Source organism: Salmo trutta, chromosome 14 (genome assembly GCF_901001165.1).
Source record: "Salmo trutta chromosome 14, fSalTru1.1, whole genome shotgun sequence".
Classification (NCBI taxonomy): domain Eukaryota; kingdom Metazoa; phylum Chordata; class Actinopteri; order Salmoniformes; family Salmonidae; genus Salmo; species Salmo trutta.
In genome coordinates this window covers 10,044,755-10,063,565 of record NC_042970.1, presented here as the reverse complement: position 1 = coordinate 10,063,565, position 18,811 = coordinate 10,044,755, and the positions used below count along the sequence as shown (strand labels likewise).

General features: G+C 47.0%; 1 protein-coding gene across 1 annotated transcript in view; it reads left to right on the top strand.

Annotated features, from left to right (window-relative positions):
* LOC115207365 (kinesin-like protein KIF21B) overlaps positions 1-13,807 on the top strand; it is a gene marked incomplete in the record, with an annotated part of 100,143 nt that extends 86,336 nt beyond the window's left edge. The window contains 4 exon segments of the mRNA XM_029774388.1: positions 681-851; positions 2,057-2,256; positions 4,104-4,244; positions 13,520-13,807. Of these exon segments, the coding sequence (XP_029630248.1) occupies positions 681-851; positions 2,057-2,256; positions 4,104-4,203 (471 nt within the window).
* Between the last annotated feature and the right edge of the window lie 5,004 nt (positions 13,808-18,811).

Below are 18,811 nucleotides of genomic sequence, written 5' to 3'. Positions count from 1 at the left end.
CTCTCCTCTCTCTCCCTCTCTCTTTCTGTCTACCTCTCGTTCTCTCTGTCTCTCCTCTCTCTCCCTCTCTCTGTCTACCTCTCGTTCTCTCTGTCTCTCCTCTCTCTCCCTCTCTCTTTCTACCTCTCGTTCTCTCTGTCTCTCCTCTCTCTCCCTCTCTCTTTCTGTCTACCTCTCGTTCTCTCTGTCTCTCCTCTCTCTCTCTCTTTTTCTGTCTCTTCTATCTACCTCTAGTTCTCTCTGTCTCTCCTCTCTCTCTCTCTCTCTCTCTTTTCTCAGAATTAGGAGGAATAATGTCTCTCTCTCTGTCTCTCTCTCACCATGCCCCCCCCCCACTAGGATGACGGCGTTAGGGAAGCTGACAGGTCACATTGGTTCAGTGATGTGTCTGACTGTAGGTCAGTCTGTACTGGGCAGAGACCAGGTGGTCACCGGCTCCAAGGACCACTACGTCAAGGTACTACGTACTGGGACAGAATCATGCTGATGTCGCACAGCATTTACTATGTACTTCCCATTCTCATATGAGATAGATTGTTACTGTACCTTAGATAAAATGATGTCTGCTCCATCAATCAAGAAACTAGTGTTGAGTAGGAGTGATTCCACCTTTTGGGGACAATTTCTCTGCTCGTTGTTGCTCATGTTTTCTGACTGCTTTCCTTTTCTCTTCCTGGTAGGTGTTTGATGTGGCAGAGGGCATGCTGGGGAATGTAGGCCCATCCCATAACTTTGAGCCTCCTCACTACGACGGGATCGAGTGTCTAGCCATCCAGGGAGACGTGCTGTTCAGCGCGTCACGAGACAACGGCATCAAGAAGTGGGACCTGGAGCAACAAGAACTCACACAGGTAGAGAGAGAGAGAGAGAGAGAGAGAGGGAGAGAGAGAGCGGGAGAGAGACAGAGCGAGCGAGAGACAGACAGACAGACAGACAGACAGACAGACAGACAGACAGACAGACAGACGGAGGGAGGGAGGTTGTGTCTGTCACCAGTACTGCTGTGATCCCTTTTAGAGAATATTTAATGTCTAATAATCTTAGTCCTGTCAAATACACATAGTAAACTCCTGTAGAAATGATATCTTTACTTACATTAGATTGTCTATGGGTAGAAGGTTGTGGACAGAAACACAGTCATCACATCATACCTCTGTCTGGGTGTTTCAGTGATGCGAGTCACAGGTAGACCACGTTGTTGTTGTCAGATTAGTATCATAGCATGGTGAATGGGGTCCTGTGTGGCTCAGCTGGCACAGCATGGCGCCTGCAACGTCACCGTGGTGGTGGGTTTGATTCCCACCGGGGACCAGTATGGGAAAAAGTACAAACATGTATCCACTCCTTGCTGTAAGTTGCTCTGGATAAGAGTGAATGTGATATCATATCCAGGCTGTTTATCAAGTCAACGACTAGTTGGATAATTCTATAATCTTCCTAACAGATTATTATAACGTCTGTGTGTTTCCCTTTTCCTAATAAAAGTCCTGTGAATGGTCTAAGGCACTGCATCGCAGTGCTTGAGGCGTCACTACAGACTCGGGTTCGATCCCAGGCTTTGTCACAGTCGGCCGTGACCGTGAGGTGGCGCACAATTGGCCCAGTGTCTTCCGGGTTAGGGTAGGGTTTGGCCGGCACAGATTTCCTTGTCCCATCACGCTCTAGCGACTCCTTGTGGCGGGCCGTGTGCCTGCAAGCTGACTTCGGTCACCAGATGGACAGTGTTTCCTCTGACATATTGGTGCGGCGGGCTTCCGGGTTAAGTGAGCAGTGCGGCTTGGAGGGTCGTGTTTCAGAGGATGCGTAGCTCTTGACTTTCGCCTCTCCCGAGTCCGTAGGGGAGTTGCAGCGATGGGACAAGACTGTAACTACCAATTTGGAAAACACGTAGGAAAAAAAAATCCACTGAATGAAAACTCTCTCTCCTGTCCTCAGCAAATCCCCAATGCTTGTTTGTGTCTTTTTGTTTGCAAAAAAAAGGATGTTTTTCATCCTTTCCCCCAATACAAGTACACTAAACAGAAGCTTCTCCTTCCTCTCTCCTGTCTGTCCTCAGCAAATCCCCAACGCCCATAAGGACTGGGTGTGTGCTCTGGCCTACGTTCCAGGTCGACCCATGCTGCTGAGTGCGTGTCGGGGGGGCATGCTGAAGGTGTGGAACGTTGACAACTTCACCCCCATAGGAGAGGTCAGGGGTCACGAGAGCCCTATCAACGCCATCTGCACCAACTCACGACACATCTTCACCGCTTCCAGGTAACACATTAGTATTGCAATAAACAGTCTGTTGTTGTTGATGATGATGATGATGTTGTTCTAACCAGACTTTCCCTGAGGTTATTTCCCACTACATCCAGACATGGCATTACTACATAGGATAGAATCATAGAATGGGGATTGTCTTGGATTGTCTTGGATGCACAGAACTGCTGTATAAAATCAAATCAAATACATTGGGAGGGTTAGGTTATACAGTATATGTTGTCCTTGGTCTTTTCTGAGAAGATACAACGATGACTATCCAATGAGAAAATGCTCTTTGTTGTTGTAAAATGCATGATTTTCCCCCGTCTCAACTATACATGTTTTTGGAACCAGCCATCCCCAGACAGTTACTGACCAGGCTTCGTAGAGCTTTGCTGATGCCTGCGACCAGTCCTCTCATCAGCATGTTCAGTGTGTCTGAGTGGCCTGTACTGTATGGAAGACTACTGAGAAGCTGAGATGGCAACATCCTGCTGCTGTGTTTCAGTCAGAGGGTGTGCAAAGGGCCTGCTTCATACTGTACCCCCAAGAACCTCTGTCCTCCCTGTACCCTCAACAGCCTCTGTCCTCCCTGTACCCCCAACAGCCTCTGTCCTCCCTGTACCCCCAACAGCCTCTGTCCTCCCTGTACCCCCAACAGGCTATGTCCTCCCTGTACCCCCAACAGCCTCTGTCCTCCCTGTACCCCCAACAGCCTCTGTCCTCCCTGTACCCCCAACAGCCTCTGTCCTCCCTGTACCCCCAACAGCCTCTGTCCTCCCTGTACCCCCAACAGCCTCTGTCCTCCCTGTACCCCCAACAGGCTATGTCCTCCCTGTACCCCCAAGAACCTCTGTCCTCCCTGTACCCCCAAGAACCTCTGTCCTCCCTGTACCCCCAACAACCTCTGTCCTCCCTGTACCCCAACAGCCTCTGTCCTCCCTGTACCCCCAACAGGCTATGTCCTCCCTGTACCCCCAACAGCCTCTGTCCTCCCTGTACCCCCAACAGGCTATGTCCTCCCTGTACCTCCAACAACCTCTGTCCTCCCTGTACCCCCAACAGCCTCTGTCCTCCCTGTACCCCCAACAGCCTCTGTCCTCCCTGTACCCCCAACAGGCTATGTCCTCCCTGTACCCCCAACAGCCTCTGTCCTCCCTGTACCTCCAACAACCTCTGTCCTCCCTGTACCCCCAACAGCCTCTGTCCTCCCTGTACCCCCAACAGCCTCTGTCCTCCCTGTACCCCCAACAGCCTCTGTCCTCCCTGTACCCCCAACAGGCTATGTCCTCCCTGTACCCCCAACAGCCTCTGTCCTCCCTGTACCCCCAACAGCCTCTGTCCTCCCTGTACCCCCAACAGCCTCTGTCCTCCCTGTACCCCCAAGAACCTCTGTCCTCCCTGTACCCCCAACAACCTCTGTCCTCCCTGTACCCCCAACAACCTCTGTCCTCCCTGTACCCCCAACAACCTCTGTCCTCCCTGTACCCCCAACAGGCTCTGTTCTCCCTGTACCCCCAACAGGCTCTGTCCTCCCTGTACCCCCAACAGGCTCTGTCCTCCCTGTACTTACATCTAACACTTTTCAAGCTTACCACTCTCACCAAACCATCTGACTGAGTACTCCTTTACTGAACTCATCTTCATCTTGTACTAACCTGCTTTAACCTGTCCTCTCTTCCCTCTCCTCCCTCCTCTCTTTCCCCTTCTTGATCTCTTTTCTTCTCCTCTCTCCTCCTCTCTTCTCTTCTCTTCTCTTCTCTTCTCTTCTCTTCTCTTCCCTTCTTCCCTTCTTCCCTTCTTCCCTTCTTCCCTTCCTCACCTCTCCTTCTCCTCCCCCTCCTCACCTGCTACCTCAGTGACTGCAGGGTGAAGTTATGGAGCTATGTCCCGGGTTTGACCCCCTGTCTACCTCGACGGGTTCTGGCCATCAAGGGTCGCGCCACCAGCCTCCCGTGAGCCTTCACTGCAGCTCACAACCCCGCCTCTGCTCTCCTCTGGTACTTCCATTCATTCTCTTCATCTCTCCAGAGCCCTGTCTTCATTAAGTCCCTGGTTTTTCTCTCTATTTTTCTCTCCCTGTCTTCATTTGGCTAATGGCCTTGTAATCTCAGCTCTGCTCTCCTCGGGTATACTCCTTTTATCCATTTCTTTCTCTTCTTCCTGCTATGTTGCACTCTCAAGACATTTCTTTATGTCTTCACAACTTCTCCTCTTCCCCTGTTACCCCTTTTGGTTTTCAAATGAAGACCCTAATAGGTAGAGACAGTACAGAACTGTATTCTCAGTGTGAATTCATCTGAGAATAGAATAACCCAACTCCTATCTCTGGCCATGTCAGCTGGATATGCCTCTACTTCCTCTGTTAATTGGGTCCTACCTACACACACACACACACACACACACACACCACTGCAACACACCCCATTAAGCCCAGCTAGAAGCCTGATGTTGGAGGGGTTGGGGAGGGAGTGTTATGCAGGGCATTAAAGCCTTAAATACGACACACACACACACACACACACACACACATACACATAAACTGAAATATGTCATGAGGTAGCACTCGGGAGGTTGTGAATGGAGAGGAGATTCAGAGTAAATTGGCAGCTCAGCTGGGAGTTTCTTAGCAGGGATAGGAGAACTGCAGAGAGAGGAAGTTAGTTTCACTTCCTAACTTCCTAATACAATTCTAGTATTTTAAAAACGACACTTAGAGCTATGTTGATCGGGGTGGGGGGATACAGGAAGTGAGGATAGGAGAGTACTTATGGTCTTTGAGAGCAGCGGTGAAAAGTACTTATGTAAAAATACTTTTTTATGTATCTGTACTTTACTTTACTATTTATATTTTTGACAACTTTTACTCAACTACATTCCTCAAGAAAATAATGTACATACATGTTCCCCGACACCCAAAAGTACTTGTTACTTTTGTGTGTTAGGACAGAAAATTTGTCAAATTCACACACTTATCAAGAGAACATCCCTGGTCATCCCTACTGTCTCTGATCTGGCAGACCCACTAAACAGAGAACATCCCTGGTCATCCCTACTGTCTCTGATCTGGAGGACTCACTAAACAGAGAACATTCCTGGTCATCCCTACTGTCTCTGATCTGGAGGACTCACTAAACAGAGAACATCCCTGGTCATCCCTACTGTCTCTGATCTGGAGGAATCACTAAGCAGAGAACATCCCTGGTCATCCCTACTGTCTCTGATCTGGAGGACTCACTAAACAGAGAACATCCCTGGTCATCCCTACTGTCTCTGATCTGGAGGACTCACTAAACAGAGAACATCCCTGGTCATCCCTACTGTCTCTGATCTGGAGGACTCACTAAACAGAGAACATCCCTGGTCATCCCTACTGTCTCTGATCTGGAGGACTCACTAAACAGAGAACATCCCTGGTCATCCCTACTGTCTCTGATCTGGAGGACTCACTAAACAGAGAACATCCCTGGTCATCCCTACTGTCTCTGATCTGGAGGACTCACTAAACAGAGAACATCCCTGGTCATCCCTACTGTCTCTGATCTGGAGGACTCACTAAACAGAGAACATCCCTGGTCATCCCTACTGTCTCTGATCTGGAGGACTCACTAAACAGAGAACATCCCTGGTCATCCCTACTGTCTCTGATCTGGAGGACCCACTAAACAGAGAACATCCCTGGTCATCCCTACTGTCTCTGATCTGGAGGACCCACTAAACAGAGAACATCCCTGGTCATCCCTACTGTCTCTGATCTGGAGGACTCACTAAACAGAGAACATCCCTGGTCATCCCTACTGTCTCTGATCTGGAGGACTCACTAAACAGAGAACAACCCTGGTCATCCCTACTGTCTCTGATCTGGAGGACTCACTAAACAGAGAACATTCCTGGTCATCCCTACTGTCTCTGATCTGGAGGACTCACTAAACAGAGAACATCCCTGGTCATCCCTACTGTCTCTGATCTGGAGGAATCACTAAGCAGAGAACATCCCTGGTCATCCCTACTGTCTCTGATCTGGAGGACTCACTAAACAGAGAACATCCCTGGTCATCCCTACTGTCTCTGATCTGGAGGACTCACTAAACAGAGAACATCCCTGGTCATCCCTACTGTCTCTGATCTGGAGGACTCACTAAACAGAGAACATCCCTGGTCATCCCTACTGTCTCTGATCTGGAGGACTCACTAAACAGAGAACATCCCTGGTCATCCCTACTGTCTCTGATCTGGAGGACTCACTAAACAGAGAACATTCCTGGTCATCCCTACTGTCTCTGATCTGGAGGACTCACTAAACAGAGAACATCCCAGGTCATCCCTACTGTCTCTGATCTGGAGGAATCACTAAGCAGAGAACATCCCTGGTCATCCCTACTGTCTCTTATCTGGAGGACTCACTAAACAGAGAACATCCCTGGTCATCCCTACTGTCTCTGATCTGGAGGACTCACTAAACAGAGGACATCCCTGGTCATCCCTACTGTCTCTGATCTGGAGGACTCACTAAACAGAGAACATCCCTGGTCATCCCTACTGTCTCTGATCTGGAGGACTCACTAAACAGAGAACATCCCTGGTCATCCCTACTGTCTCTGATCTGGAGGACTCACTAAACAGAGAACATCCCTGGTCATCCCTACTGTCTCTGATCTGGAGGACTCACTAAGCAGAGAACATCCCTGGTCATCCCTACTGTCTCTGATCTGGAGGACCCACTAAGCAGAGAACATCCCTGGTCATCCCTACTGTCTCTGATCTGGAGGACTCACTAAGCAGAGAACATCCCTGGTCCTCCCTACTGCCTCTGATCTGGTGGACTCACTAAACAGAGAACATCCCTTGTCATCCCTACTGTCTCTGATCTGGAGGACCCACTAAGCAGAGAACATCCCTTGTCATCCCTACTGTCTCTGATCTGGAGGACCCACTAAGCAGAGAACATCCCTGGTCATCCCTACTGTCTCTGATCTGGAGGACTCACTAAGCAGAGAACATCCCTGGTCCTCCCTACTGCCTCTGATCTGGTGGACTCACTAAACAGAGAACATCCCTTGTCATCCCTACTGTCTCTGATCTGGAGGACTCACTAAACAGAGAACATCCCTGGTCATCCCTACTGTCTCTGATCTGGAGGACTCACTAAACAGAGAACATCCCTGGTCATCCCTACTGTCTCTGATCTGGAGGAATCACTAAGCAGAGAACATCCCTGGTCATCCCTACTGTCTCTGATCTGGAGGACTCACTAAACAGAGAACATCCCTGGTCATCCCTACTGTCTCTGATCTGGAGGACTCACTAAACAGAGAACATCCTTGGTCATCCCTACTGTCTCTGATCTGGAGGACTCACTAAACAGAGAACATCCCTGGTCATCCCTACTGTCTCTGATCTGGAGGACTCACTAAACAGAGAACATTCCTGGTCATCCCTACTGTCTCTGATCTGGAGGACTCACTAAACAGAGAACATCCCTGGTCATCCCTACTGTCTCTGATCTGGAGGAATCACTAAGCAGAGAACATCCCTGGTCATCCCTACTGTCTCTGATCTGGAGGACTCACTAAACAGAGAACATCCCTGGTCATCCCTACTGTCTCTGATCTGGAGGACTCACTAAACAGAGGACATCCCTGGTCATCCCTACTGTCTCTGATCTGGAGGACTCACTAAACAGAGAACATCCCTGGTCATCCCTACTGTCTCTGATCTGGAGGACTCACTAAACAGAGAACATCCCTGGTCATCCCTACTGTCTCTGATCTGGAGGACTCACTAAACAGAGAACATCCCTGGTCATCCCTACTGTCTCTGATCTGGAGGACTCACTAAGCAGAGAACATCCCTGGTCATCCCTACTGTCTCTGATCTGGAGGACTCACTAAACAGAGAACATCCCTGGTCATCCCTACTGTCTCTGATCTGGAGGACCCACTAAACAGAGAACATCCCTGGTCATCCCTACTGTCTCTGATCTGGAGGACCCACTAAGCAGAGAACATCCCTGGTCATCCCTACTGTCTCTGATCTGGAGGACTCACTAAGCAGAGAACATCCCTGGTCCTCCCTACTGCCTCTGATCTGGTGGACTTACTAAACAGAGAACATCCCTTGTCATCCCTACTGTCTCTGATCTGGAGGACTCACTAAACAGAGAACATCCCTGGTCATCCCTACTGTCTCTGATCTGGAGGACTCACTAAACAGAGAACATCCCTGGTCATCCCTACTGTCTCTGATCTGGAGGAATCACTAAGCAGAGAACATCCCTGGTCATCCCTACTGTCTCTGATCTGGAGGACTCACTAAACAGAGAACATCCCTGGTCATCCCTACTGTCTCTGATCTGGAGGACTCACTAAACAGAGAACATCCCTGGTCATCCCTACTGTCTCTGATCTGGAGGACTCACTAAACAGAGAACATCCCTGGTCATCCCTACTGTCTCTGATCTGGAGGACTCACTAAACAGAGAACATCCCTGGTCATCCCTACTGTCTCTGATCTGGAGGACTCACTAAACAGAGAACATCCCTGGTCATCCCTACTGTCTCTGATCTGGAGGACTCACTAAGCAGAGAACATCCCTGGTCATCCCTACTGTCTCTGATCTGGAGGACTCACTAAACAGAGAACATCCCTGGTCATCCCTACTGTCTCTGATCTGGAGGACCCACTAAACAGAGAACATCCCTGGTCATCCCTACTGTCTCTGATCTGGAGGACCCACTAAGCAGAGAACATCCCTGGTCATCCCTACTGTCTCTGATCTGGAGGACTCACTAAGCAGAGAACATCCCTGGTCCTCCCTACTGCCTCTGATCTGGTGTACTCACTAAACAGAGAACATCCCTGGTCATCCCTACTGTCTTTGATATGGAGGACTCACTAAACAGAGAACATCCCTGGTCATCCCTACTGTCTCTGATCTGGAGGACCCACTAAACAGAGAACATCCCTGGTCATCCCTACTGTCTCTGATCTGGAGGACCCACTAAACAGAGAACATCCCTGGTCATCCCTACTGTCTCTGATCTGGAGGACCCACTAAACAGAGAACATCCCTGGTCATCCCTACTGTCTCTGATCTGGAGGACTCACTAAACAGAGAACATCCCTGGTCATCCCTACTGTCTCTGATCTGGAGGACTCACTAAACAGAGAACATCCCTGGTCATCCCTACTGTCTCTGATCTGGAGGACTCACTAAGCAGAGAACAGTGTGCCCCTGGCTATCTGTAAAAATAAATAAAAAATGTTCCATCTGGTTTGTTTTATATAAGGAATTAGATACTTGATACTTAAGTATATTTTAGCAGTTGACTTTTGATACTTACAGTTGAAGTTGGAAGTTTATATACACCTTAGCGAAATAAATTTAAACTCAGTTTTTCACAATTCCTGACATTTAATCCTAGTAACAATTCCCTGTCTTAGGTCAGTTAGGATCACCACTTTATTTTAAGAATGTGAAATGTTAGAATAATAGTGATAATAGAGAGAATTATTTAATAATAGAGAGAATGATTTATTTCAGCTTTATTTCTTTCATCCCATTCGCAGTGGGTCAGAAGTTTACATACATGCAATTAGTATTTGGTAGCATTGCCTATAAATTGTTTAACCTGTCTGGGCTAGCGGGCAGTATTTTCACGGCCGGATAAAACATGTACTCGATTTAAACTGGTTACTACTCTTGCCCAGAAATGAGAATATGCATGTTATTAGTAGATTTGGATAGAAAACACTCTGAAGTTTCTAAAACTGTTTGAATGGTGTCTGTGAGTATAACAGAACTCATATGGCAGGCAAAAACCTGAGAAAATTCCAAGCAGTAAGTGGCCTGTCTGAGAATTTGTAGTTCTTCTTTTGATTCTCTATCGAAACTACAGTATCTGTGGGGTTACGTTGCACTTTCTAAGGCTTCCATTGGCTCTCTAAAGCCTTCAGAAAGCAGGATTGAGGCGTCTTCTGTCTCTGGGCAGAGTATAGTAGCTCAGTTTCTCAGTGGTCTGCCTGGTGACAAAGAGATTGGATATACGCGTTCACACGAGCACGCAGTTTTTCTTTTCCTCTTTGAATGAATACACTATTGTTCGGTTGGAATGTTATCGCTATTTTATGAGAAAAATACCATAAAAATAGATTTTAAATTTTAAACAGCGTTTGACATGCTTCTAAGTACGGTAATGGAACATTTTAATTTTTTTGTCTCGAAATGCGCTCGCGCGTTACCCTTTGGATAGTGATCTGAACGCACGAACAAAACGGAGGTATTTGGACATAACTATGGATTATTTGGAACAAAAACAAAATTTCTTGTGGAAGTAGCAGTCCTGGGCGTGCTTTCTGACGAAGATCAGCAAAGGTAATACAATATTTCTAACACTAATTCTGAGTTTAGGTTGCCCCAAACTTGGCGGGTGTCAAAATAGCTAGCCGTGATGGCTGAGCTATGTACTCAGAATATTGCAAAATGTGCTTTCGCCGAAAAGCTATTTTGAAATCTGACATAACGATTGCATAAAGGAGTTCTGTATCTATAATTCTTAAAATAATTGTTATGTATTTTGTCAATGTTTATGATGAGTAATTTAGTAAATTCACCGGAAGTTTTTGGTGGGAATGCATGTTCTGAACATCACACGCCAAAGTAAAAAGCTGTTTTTGGATATAAATATGAACTTGATTGATCAAAACATACATGTATTGTATAACATAATGTCCTAGGAGTGTCATCTGATGAAGATCATCAAAGGTTAGTGCTTCATTTAGCTGTGTTTTAGGTTTTTGTGACATATATGCTTGCTTGGAAAATGGCTGTGTGATTATTTTGGTCTATGTACTCTCCTAACATAATCTAATGTTTTTCTTTCGCAGTAAAGCCTTTTTGAAATCGGACAATGTGGTTAGATTAACGAGAGTCTTATCTTTAAAATGGTGTAAAATAGTCATATGTTTGAAAAATTGAAATTATTGCATTTTTTAGGTTTTTGTATTTCGCGCCACGCTGTTCCACTGGCTGTTGAATAGAGTGGGACGTTAGAGGTTAAGATATGATTGTATAAAGAGTGTTGTCTCCTGTTTCGCCACACAGATATTTACTATAGACTACTGAGGTATTCTGTATGTGAATCTCTGTCTGCAATTGCATTTTATTACTAAAGAGTTTTATACCAAGGTTTCTGTGTCTGTGTCATCTATCTGGAAGACTGATTGTTAAAGGAAACATACATCACCCCATGCAAAGGACCAACCAACACATGCTTTCTGGGAATGCTATAAAGTCCGGAAGTTGTGGACGAGGCATTTGTGGAGTGGTTGAAAAACTAGTTTTAATGGCTCCAACCTAAGTGTACGTAAACTTCCGACTTCAACTGCAAATACTTTTAGACTTTTACTCAAGTAGTAGTTACTGGGTGACTTTCACACATTTTCTATTAAGGTATCTTTACTTTTACTCAAGTATGACAATTGGGTACTTTTTCCACCACTGTTTGAGAGAGGGGACAGAAAGAGTGATGAGTGTTGTCGTGATGCTTGCTCTATCTGAGGGGAGGTTGTATGGCACAGAGGAGAAGGATGTTTTATGTCTATTTTGGACCTGATTCCTTTGTGCTCCCTAGAAGGTGGAGGACTAGGCAGTATCATCTGTGTGTGTCTCCTTCTGTGAACTGTAGGTTTTGATGTCTTGTCCCTCTGGTGCTGTGTGGGAGTCACAATGGAACTGTTTGAAGATGCTGGCAATTGAATCACTCTTTTCTTCTCTGTCTCTCCTCTCTCTCCACCTTTCACTCTTGCACCCCTCTGTCTCTCCCTCTCTCTTGCTTTCCTTTCCTCTGTCTCTCCCTCCCTCTTGCTCTCCTCCCTCTGTCTCTCTCTCTCTCTCTCTCTCTTGCTTTCCTTCCCTCTGTCTCTCCCTCTCTCTCTTGGTCTCTCTCTTGCTCTCCTCCCTCTCTCTCTCTCTTGCTTTCCTCTGTCTCTCCCTCTCTCTCTTGCTCTCCTCCCTCTCTCTCTCTTGCTCTCCTTTCCTCTGTCTCTCCCTCCCTCTTGTTCTTCTCCCTCTGTCTCTCTCTCTCTCTCTCTCTCTCTTGCTTTCCTTCCCTGTCTCTCCCTCTCTCTCTTGGTCTCCTTATGTCTCTCCCTCTCTCTCTTGGTCTCCTCCTGCTTTCCTCCCTCTGTCTCTCCCTCTCTCTCTTGCTCCCCTCTCTCTCTCTCTCTCTCTCTCTTGCTTTCCTTTCCTCTGTCTCTCCCTCCCTCTTGCTCTCCTCCTGCTCTCCTCCCTCTGTCTCACTCTCTCTGTCTCTCCTCCCTCTGTTTGTCCCTGTCTCTGTCTCTCCTCCCTATGTCTCTCCCTCTCTCTCTTGGTCTCCTGCTGCTCTCCTCCCTCTGTTTCTCTCTCTCTTGCTCTCCTCCCTCTGTTTCTCCCTGTCTCTGTCTCTCCTCCCTCTGTTTCTCCCTGTCTCTGTCTCTCCTCCCTCTGTCTCTCTCTCTCTCCTCCCTCTGTCTCTCCCTCTCTCTCTGTCTCTCTCTCCTCCCTCTGTCTCTCCCTGTCTCTGTCTCTCCTCCCTCTGTCTCTCTTGCTCTCTCTCCTCCCTCTGTCTCTCTCTCTCACTCCTCCCTGTCTCTCCCTCTCTCCTCCCTCTGTCTCTCTCTCTCCTCCCTCTGTCTCTCTCTCTCTCCTCCCTCTGTCTCTCTCTCTCTCCTCCCTCTGTCTCTCTCTCTCCTCCCTCTGTCTCTCCCTCTCTCTCTCCTCTCTCTGTCTCTCCCTCTCTCTCTCCTCCCTCTGTCTCTCTCTCTCTCCTCCCTCTGTCTCTCTCTCTCTCCTCCCTCTGTCTCTCCCTCTCTCTCTGTCTCTCTCTCCTCCCTCTGTCTCTCCCTCTCTCTCCTCCCTCTGTCTCTCTCTCTCTCCTCCCTCTGTCTCTCCCTCTCTCTCTGTCTCTCTCTCTCCTCCCTCTGTCTCTCCCTCTCTCTCTGTCTCTCTCTCTCTCCTCCCTCTGTCTCTCCCTCTCTCTCTGTCTCTCCCTCGCTCTCTCCTGTATGTCACTGAATGTTTCTATGCTCTTCTTCTGTTTGGCATCTCTCCCCTCTCTCTCTCTCTCTCTCTCTCTCTCTCTCTCTCTATCCCACCATGCTCTCTCTCTCTCTCCCCTATCTCTCTCTCTCTCTCTATCCCATCCCACCATGCTCTCTGTCTCTCGCTCTCTAACTCTCTCTATTCCATCCCACTATGCTCTCTCTCTCTCTCTAACTCTCTTTCTCTCTCTAGTGATATGACGGTGAAGATCTGGTCAGCGAAGGAGGGGAAGAAGAGGTGACGGTCGAGCGGAGCGTTAGTGTGACATCATCAGCAGCCATCTTTTACTGAGGGCCTTCACCCCTGAACTCTGACCCTCACACCTCAACCAATCAGGTGTGACACGGCGGGACGTCATGGTTACCAATCATTACCGGGACGACTAAAGTTTTGATGGCATGTGTGGTCGCAAAGTTTACTCTCCTCTGAAAAAAAACATATTAGGAGTGTCTTGAACTGAAATGCAAAACAGTGAAGTTTGATCGTTTTTTGCCTTTTCTTGTTTCAACTACCAATCCCTCTCTAAGTGCCATTGAGATGTGATGTGATTTGGACAAGATAAAACCTTTCCTGTGCCAGATAAAGCCTGTCTGTCTGAGGGACGTCCATAGACACAGAGCTACAGACTGAATGAACTGCTTCTATTTAATACTCCTTCAATAACAACCAGGACTCCAGGGAGTGAACTGACCCAGGGAGAACACCATTCCTGAGCTGACTGGAACACTTCCAGAGAAGAGGGCTGTTACTGTTTCATTCTCTGATCTGAGTGCATTTCATGTGTTTGATACCATTCCATTGATTCCGTTCCAGCCATTACTACGAGACGTCTTTCCCAATTAAGGTTCCACTGGCCACCTGCGGTATACACTACACAGTAGGTAAACCTCAGAGAGGACTGAGGGATCTCAGTGTACACTACACAGTAGGTAAACCTCAGAGAGGACTGAGGGATCTCAGTGTACACTACACAGTAGGTAAACCTCAGAGAGGACTGAGGGATCTCAGTGTACACTACACAGTAGGTAAACCTCAGAGAGGACTGAGGGATCTCAGTGTACACTACACAGTAGGTAAACCTCAGAGAGGACTGAGGGATCTCAGTGTACACTACACAGTAGGTAAACCTCAGAGAGGACTGAGGGATCTCAGTGTACATTACACAGTAGGTAAACCTCAGAGAGGACTGAGGGATCTCAGTGTACATTACACAGTAGGTAAACCTCAGAGAGGACTGAGGGATCTCAGTGTACACTACACAGTAGGTAAACCTCAGAGAGGACTGGAGGGATCTCAGTGTACACTACACAGTAGGTAAACCTCAGAGAGGACTGAGGGATCTCAGTGTACACTACACAGTAGGTAAACCTCAGAGAGGACTGAGGGATCTCAGTGTACACTACACAGTAGGTAAACCTCAGAGAGGACTGAGGGATCTCAGTGTACACTACACAGTAGGTAAACCTCAGAGAGGACTGAGGGATCTCAGTGTACACTACACAGTAGGTAAACCTCAGATAGGACTGAGGGATCTCAGTGTACACTACACAGTAGGTAAACCTCAGAGAGGACTGAGGGATCTCAGTGTACACTACACAGTAGGTAAACCTCAGAGAGGACTGAGGGATCTCAGTGTACACTACACAGTAGGTAAACCTCAGAGAGGACTGAGGGATCTCAGTGTACACTACACAGTAGGTAAACCTCAGAGAGGACTGGAGGGATCTCAGTGTACACTACACAGTAGGTAAACCTCAGAGAGGACTGAGGGATCTCAGTGTACACTACACAGTAGGTAAACCTCAGAGAGGACTGAGGGATCTCAGTGTACACTACACAGTAGGTAAACCTCAGAGAGGACTGAGGGATCTCAGTGTACACTACACAGTAGGTAAACCTCAGAGAGGACTGAGGGATCTCAGTGTACACTACACAGTAGGTAAACCTCAGAGAGGACTGGAGGGATCTCAGTGTACACTACACAGTAGGTAAACCTCAGAGAGGACTGGAGGGATCTCAGTGTACACTACACAGTAGGTAAACCTCAGAGAGGACTGAGGGATCTCAGTGTACACTACACAGTAGGTAAACCTCAGAGAGGACTGAGGGATCTCAGTGTACACTACACAGTAGGTAAACCTCAGATAGGACTGAGGGATCTCAGTGTACACTACACAGTAGGTAAACCTCAGAGAGGACTGAGGGATCTCAGTGTACACTACACAGTAGGTAAACCTCAGAGAGGACTGAGGGATCTCAGTGTACACTACACAGTAGGTAAACCTCAGAGAGGACTGAGGGATCTCAGTGTACACTACACAGTAGGTAAACCTCAGAGAGGACTGAGGGATCTCAGTGTACACTACACAGTAGATAAACCTCAGAGAGGACTGAGGGATCTCAGTGTACACTACACAGTAGGTAAACCTCAGAGAGGACTGAGGGATCTCAGTGTACACTACACAGTAGGTAAACCTCAGAGAGGACTGAGGGATCTCAGTGTACACTACACAGTAGGTAAACCTCAGAGAGGACTGAGGGATCTCAGTGTACACTACACAGTAGGTAAACCTCAGATAGAAGTGAGGTGTACTGTACACTACACAGTAGGTAAACCTCAGAGAGGACTAAGGGATCTCAGTGTACACTACACAGTAGGTAAACCTCAGATAGAAGTGAGGTGTACTGTACACTACACAGTAGGTAAACCTCAGAGAGGACTGAGGTGTACTGTACACAATATACAGTATGTTTGTTACAACCACTGGACAGTTTGTTGAGTTCATCTTAGCCCTGTGTGGTTCCTGTGTCTTCATCTCTTTGAATGAGCCCTAATGACATCACCACTGACACCAGTCCTGTAGGAACCCACACACAGAACACGCACAGAACACACACACAGAACACACACAGAACACACACAGAACACGCACAGAACACGCACAGAACACGCACAGAACACACACGGAACACGCACAGAACACGCACAGAACACACACAGAACACACACAGAACACACACAGAACACACACAGAACACACACAGAACACACACAGAACACACACAGAAAACACAGAACACACAGAAAACACACACAGAACACACACAGAACACACACAGAACACACACAGAAAACACACAGAAAACACAGAACAAACACAGAAAACACAGAACACACACAGAGAACACACACAGAACACGCACAGAACACGCACAGAACACACACAGAACACACACAGAACACACACACACACCGCTGTACTGTCATCAGACTAGGAGTGCTTACGCTAGCAAGAATACATTGATACACACAGAATTATACACACACACACACACACACACGCTCACACACATTATCTCCTCCACCCCTACCAAGCAGTCACTCCACAAGGGCCAAAGTTCCAGATCATTATCTCTCTTGTCTTTATGGAGCCTGAATCTGTCTCCCTCCCAGGTGCCACCCTAGTCCCTATATAGGGCACTACTTTTGACCAGGGCCAACAGGGCTCTAGGGCCAACAGGGCTCTGGTTGAAAGTAGCACACTATGTTGGAAATAAGGTGCTATTTAGGACGCAAACCCTCTCTCTCCACACTTCAATAAGCACCATGCAAATCACCATCTCAACCTCTCCCCTCTCCTCTTCCCCAGTGAGTCTGATATGCAGTGTGCTTCCTCTTTGAAAGCTCACGCCCCTGTCTCCTCGTTTGAGCTTCAGACATTTGGTATGTAGGTCCCTCTCCTCACAAGGGAAATTATTGCCTCAAGGACCATGATGGATTTTCCGCCATTTTGAATGTTGTGAATAACATTTACCGATCTGCACAAAACTTGATATCTTTTATCTATGGGTACAAGGTCTCTCAATGCACTATTTCCCAGGCTAGTACGTCAAGCAACGAATAAACATGAATGTGAGTGTGGTCTCGCACATGAATGACAATAAATCAGTCACGGATATTCCTATTTTAATAAAACATTGTACACATGTGACTGCCGGGCTCGATTCGATCGTACGTAGCAACATTTGAAATTGTGTTTTTTTACATTGGATAAAAGTAGAGACTCAGAGCTAGAAAATGGTATATCATACCCTGTAGTTGAGGAGCAATGGAAAAGTAATGCTGCTTTGAAAGTTGATAAACTTGTAACCTCACTTTTGAGAAAAATGGCCGTTTAAATGTTTTGGTACCTACTGGAGAGCTCTTCTTTGTCTACACCCATTCAGCATCGTTCACACCCTCTTAAGCTTTAGCCCCACCCATCTCATTAAGGATTCACATTTGAGTCTATGAGTCAGTGTGCTCCCTCTCCGGCCTCTAGGCCAGCAGGCTGCTCGTTATGGCGCACACCTGTCACCGTCGTTATGTGCACCTGCGCGTCATCAGACTCACCTGGAATCCATCACTTCCCTGATTACCTTCTCTATGTATGTCACTGCCTTTGGTTCCTTCCCCAGGCGTCATTGTTTCTGTTCCAGTGTCATGTCTGTGTGTTGTTTGTGTTTCTTGTTTTATATTTAGTTACGTTTATTTATTAAAACACTCACTGCCTGAACTTGCTTCCCGACTCTCAGCGTACATCGTTACACTATGTACTAAACAACATAAGATTTCAAGACTAAAGGCTGGTTTATACTACGGGTGTGTTCTTACATTTAATCTGGAGAGTGTGCTCTGGCCGTTCGTAAATCCAGAGCGTTTCTCTGAGCGTTCAGAGCGCACACTGGAAGGTCTGGCGGAGGAGTTGGGTTGATCTCAAAACGGCGGTCAAACACCCGATCTAACTGGCTAAAGTCAGCTAGCTACTTCCAGACACAATGAGAGAACAGCTCACTCTGAACATTTTACTCTCCCTAGTAGACCTGGTTAGGATGTTTTCATGTTACCCAGAGCGTTGGTGACTGTAACTGTGCTGCTGGCAACAATTTAATTAAGTTTTTTGCCAACGTTTACTGACACTGGTCATATTCAATGGGTGTTGAGCGTTCGTAAATTCATCAGTTATTCTGCGCACTCAGACGAGAGAGCTCTGAAATTGGAGTAGATAGCCAGAGCGAATTTACCAGCTACGTCTATTGACAGTTGTCACAGTGACATCATAAACATTCTATTGAAATAGTTACTTGCATAGTGGAGTCTTTTAAGACATGTAGCTAGCTAGCTAAACAATCAACCATAATCCCAACTCATAATGTTACTACCCTGCATGAATCTGCAGGTAGCTAACCAACCAGGTTCAATGTTAGCTAGCTAACATTAGACTATAACTAGCAATACAAATGGCTCTTAATATTACTACACAGATCATACACATAACATTAGCTAGCTAGCCAGCTGGTTAACATTAGCTAGCTAGCTAGCTAGCTAGCTAACAGTACACTTTAACTTGAAATGAAAAAGACTTTCTGACAAAATTAGAAACATGTAATATCTGAAAATGTAGCTAGCTAGACTCTCTTACCCGTATACTTGGATGGACACTT